The 5,316-nt window shown below is 41.3% G+C and overlaps 1 protein-coding gene across 1 annotated transcript in view; it reads left to right on the forward strand.

The window, feature by feature from the left end:
- The window catches only part of necab2 (N-terminal EF-hand calcium binding protein 2), a 219,507-nt gene that overhangs the window by 175,970 nt on the left and 38,221 nt on the right, over positions 1–5,316 (forward strand). The window contains exon 9 of the mRNA XM_032524155.1: positions 3,392–3,448. Within this exon, the coding sequence (XP_032380046.1) occupies positions 3,392–3,448 (57 nt within the window). The remainder of the gene's footprint in view (positions 1–3,391; positions 3,449–5,316) is intronic.

Raw genomic sequence — 5,316 nt, forward strand, 5'->3', positions numbered from 1 at the left:
CAATGGATTTTTACTGACAAATTTGCAAATGCTTTCATACTGTATATCAGAACAGATAACATCATGTTCTAAACCTAACTCATAGGCTAAAGTCCAAGTGAACAGCTCTTCATATTGTAGATTGAAACACAAATATATCCCCTGCATTTTATTCCATTGTTAAATGAGAGAAACAGTTGATTGAAGTTATGCAAATAGGAAACACATTCAGGGGTTGAGGTTCTTTCAATCACATGCTCATATGGTAGTATATACAGTACAAGAGGATCTATTTGAACAATATAGATGCACACAGAAAAGAAGAAAAATGCTTTCAGGAGGGAGAGGAAGAGGAGTACCAGGACAATTCTGTCTCTGTCTCCTTTTTTTCATAAACTGTACATTCTTTAAAGCTGCTCTGAAATTAAAATCCATATTGCGATATAGATTACAGTCTCTTGCAATAACAATATACAGTACTATATCACGATATATACATTTTAATAGAAAAATTTCAGACCGGTTACATAGACCCTAAGAAAAGCCAAACTGCCAAATCATTTTTTTTAAACGATAAAGAATGCTTCACCAACGCTTGTCTGTGTTGCCAGATCTTGCGAGAGCTTAGTCCTAAAACAAAATCAGGTCTCTACACAAAGTTAATTTTCTCCTAATGTGTGCATCTAAAATAAAATGTAATTTTAGCGTCAGAACGTTTAGGAGACATGTGGCTTGTGAAAAATGGCCCCAATAATTAGTTTGGTGACTATGGGGTAAAAAGAATCCGTCATAATCTGTGTTCTCCCATTTAAATCAATACACTCAGGACGTGTCGCCAGTCTCCTAAAGAGGCGTTGCTGTGGCGGAACCCACCTGACACAGATACAGGAAGCTACTCTGAGTTGGGGCGCCTCGGTTCTAAACGTATCAGGTACCTGTTTGCAAGAGCCAACCATACTCCAGCAAAATATAAGGGACCTCCTTTTGTTTACTTCTTTGTGAAATCAATTCACTAATCACTAATTTTGAGTGGTAAAACTGCCAGCGTTGTCATAGGTGTTATGCAATAATAGAAAAACTAATGATAAAACAGGGCTATCAATAGTAGCTAAGGGGAGGGTGGCTCAGCAAAGGTCAGTTGAGTCCTTGATGATATTACATCCCCTTATTTTGCACACAGGCTTGTGTAATTTAATTTTAATTATTTCCTACCATTTATAACTCCTACACCATGGTGTTTAATTAGATTTGGCATTTCGGTGTTTGTGTTTAGGTTTTTCATGCTGATATAAATCATTCTGTTTCATTTCGGGCTTCTACTTTTGGCATGCATCCACCTCCTCTATGAAACATCCTCCCTTATTTCCTGCTGAATTTTATTTTCATCTTGCAAAAGACATCACATCCTGCTTTAATGCTTTCTGCTCTCAGCTTGTCCACTAAGGCAACGTTCACATTACAGGGGCTTAATGCTCAATTCCATCCCCCCCAGGTCTGATCTTTCTGCCGAGATTGTTCACATTCGTTTGAAGTGACCCATTATTTTAGACATTTGGCGGCTGTAGCAACTCCGATTCAGCAAGTGCATGGGGGTCCTAATACCGGACTCCCCGCTGGATCAGTAAACTTTCTGTTGCTGCCGTTACAGGTCAGATCCATTGCAGTCGCTGCCCACCAGCCTGCTGTGACCCCCGGCGCTGGGTTTTGTGCTGGCAGAATTTTAATTGCTCCAGCTGCTAACCAGTTGTTCCCAAACTGGGGGGCGCGCCCTGTTGGGGGCTGACAATGGAGCGACAGGGCTGAAAATGATGCATGGTTCTGATACACTGCTAGCAAAGCATGGACAAGCTTGTAAAAGGAAATCCAGGTGAACATAAAGCAGACCATAAATCCCCACCAAATGGCAAAACCAAAACAAAGAAAAGAAAGATTTTTGTGATGACCACAATTTGATCTACGAATGATTTGAGTGCCAATCTCCCAGTCTAAACTTTGCAATGTTGTCTTGAGTATCCCTTTGCAGAGAAACAGCTGATTGTGGCGCTCCTGTCTAGTTGTCTTTGCGAACCACTAGGCCAACTGAAGGTCCATTACCGCTCTCACCGTCCACTCTCCTCCCTGAGAAGAAGTCTCCTAGCAGCGGGGAGTAAGGGCGGGTGACTAGCGCTTGCTGTTTGGCTCGTTTTTTGTAACCAGTATAGTGATAAATAACAGTGAAATTAGCAAGCTAGCCAACTAGAGAGCTGCTAATTATGTGCAGTTTAAGAACTGAATGCTTTATCCACACACGCTTGTCACAGCGAAGAAAAGCACCTTGCTATTGCCAGATCCCGGCAACTTTGTTGGACTCAATTCCTGTAATGATTGTAGCATTGAATTAGCAAGCGAGTTAGCTAACTTAGATAAAATGAGCTGGAAAAAGTTGCTAATATTATAATAATCAATATCAATAATCAATAATCATAATATAATAATATAGCATCCAATCACATCCAAGGACGCGTCGAGGCAACAATTACTAGCCAATCATAGCTCATTAGGGCGGGGCTAGCTGTGGAAAAACACATATGAATTCTGATATAGCCCTTCTCAACGCCAAGTCTGGCTTTCAGATTTACTCCCATTCTCTACTGGGCATATGTGGGCTGCGTTCCGGCTGCGTTACAGTTTTGTTCCATCCTCTGTCACGCGCCATACCACACCGGGAGAGTCTCAGACGTGGAGCGACTTGCTGCCCGTCTCACAGATTATAATGTCTGTACTTTTGTACTTTACAGTACAATTGGATGTTTATTAAGATAGTATCTACTCCAGGCACTCCTAGTCCATGTCTTCTCTTTTCTGGGTTGTCCTTAAAAACATTATCTGTGATGTCGTATTATGTTTTTCCACCTCCAAGATGAATCTCGTGTCCATGTTGTTGTAAAGCGGACATAAACGATATTGGGGGATGTCTTTTGGTAAATTGACTGAATAGTCTCGCTGTTTCACTTCCTGCCTGGCTGTCCCAACGCCTCGCGGCTTGCATGAAAATAGACCTGGCGCGTATCTTTAGCAGAGCGGAGTTGAGAGTTGCTTTACGCCTGCTTCTGGGACGCGCCGTGGAATGTCAAGCATTGCAATCATAGCTCACGGCGCATCCAGAACACAGGGAAAATAGGGGTTAGGACCACATATAAAAGTGGCCCAGATCTGATTGGAAATCGGATTTCTTTGTCCACATTACTAAAAATTATATCTGTGTCACATGTAGAAATCAATTCAGGCCTCATATGATTTTAATGTGAACGTATAGCCTAATACCTCGTGTTGTGAGTGATAAATGTCTGCTTGAAGTTGGCTGTAGAAGTTGCTGTTGTTAGTCTTGTCGATTGACATGTTGCTTCTGTTGTTGTTGTGCTTCTCCTTGCAGACAGTCTGGTTGGATCTGCACCAGAGGCTAACAGACACAGATGGCACTACCAGCGCAGTAAGTAGACACTAAATGAATCACCAATGTACATTACACTGCAACACACACAGCCCCAGGTGCAACATCACTTACTGCTGCATTACAAAGGCCAACAACCACTGCAGCAAACCCATAGGCTGTGTGTTAGAAGACGGAAACGTGACTTTGTGATGTAATTAACATTGGACAGCACTTCTGCACAACCAGCTCCATACAAAGATAATCAAGGTCCCAGTGCCTGTCCCATGAGATCTTTTGAATGATTTACCAGGAATGGTGCTTGTTTTGTTGTCTGGAAAGGAATATTTTAAAGACATTGAGTATTCTCTGGGAGAATGAATAGAGTCACGTGCTATCTTACAATATCCAACACCCCCAGAGATAACAGCTGACCTAGAAACACACTGCCTACTGCATATTTAGTGATATATTCTATGATATGATATTCAATGATTGATACAAAAGCCCTTTGTGGCTTTTTATGCTGTATTACAATTGAATCATAAATCTGAATTTCTTTTCACTTACAGAAGCTATACTATTTGACACCATTTTCAGATATGATTTCACCCAAGACTGCTATCACCTACAGCACGTGCATGCCTGCAGTGAAGTGGAGATAAGAGTGTGAGAGTGCAATAAATACAGCCAAAAGCTATCTTACAAGTCTGAATGCCTGCAGAAAGCCATCGGCAGGTTTTATACAAACCCTCTGTAAAGCAAAGTACATACATGGAATGAGAAAAAAGTACCTACAGTAAACAACACGGGTGTTGATAATTTAGTTTATGGCACAGAATATCAAAATTATCTAAAGCCGTGCTTTATGAAGCTACGTCAAACTTCGAAGCTAAATGCTAATGTCAGCATGCTAACATGCTCCCAATGACAATGCTAAGATGATTAGATGTTTAGCAGATATAATGCTTGTCATGTTGTCATGTCTTAGTTTGGAATGTTGGCATGCTAACATTGATTGATAGCAATAGTTTTAAAGGTATTTGGTTATGAACCAATATATTAGACAAGTATTGGCATAAAGATGTTGTTAGATAAAAGGTAATTACAATTCCTCCTGAGGGAAACCAAATCTAATATTTCTCAAGATATTTCACTAAAAAACCAAAATGTCAAACCTCATGGTGACGCTGGAAGAAGTCAGGGAATTACCAGACAGTAGTCCTAGTCAGACCTATCTCCACACCATATGTCTTTTAGCGCTGTGCCAGTGTTGAAGAAAGGTCTTGCTGAACCCATCCTAACTCCTCATAAATCCTATTCACAAGGGATTAGTATTACCTAGTGACCTCAAGTCGTTTGTAATAATTACGGAGTTTCGTCTTACTCCCTTGGGAATCAACTATCTCTGTAATTTGTTAAATAAAAATGAACCTTCCATAGTTTGCCAAACACAGAGGTTCTGTGATATTAGTCCCGTGCAAATCGAGATTTCTTTGATTTGGCCGGGTCGTATATCATTTTGTCAAAGTGTTTGTGTCCTGTGCACCTTTTTACACCTTTTGCAAAGACGGATATGGGATTGCGGGGGGCTGCCGACGCCACCTTTCATGGCCAACCTAGTCTGGACTGGATACCTTGGCTTCCTAGTCAACATGCTTCCTGAGGATTTTGCCCAAGGGCTGACGGGGATACTGTGAGTGCTGCCGCGGCGGGTTTAGGGGAGGCGCCTCTGGTAACCTTTACTGGGCCTGGCCCAAAAAGCCACTTGAAACTCAGATGTGGGGGTGGGGGCATTTATAAATCATTCAAGGTCCCCAGCTTATACTAATCCTGTGTGAATAGTATTTAAGGGAAAAAACTGAATATTCTTACTCCTAGACTGGAGTCTTTAAATGCTTTAGATGTAAAGTTATTTGCTGTCAAAG

Source organism: Etheostoma spectabile, chromosome 8 (assembly GCF_008692095.1).
Source record: "Etheostoma spectabile isolate EspeVRDwgs_2016 chromosome 8, UIUC_Espe_1.0, whole genome shotgun sequence".
Lineage (NCBI taxonomy): Eukaryota > Metazoa > Chordata > Actinopteri > Perciformes > Percidae > Etheostoma > Etheostoma spectabile.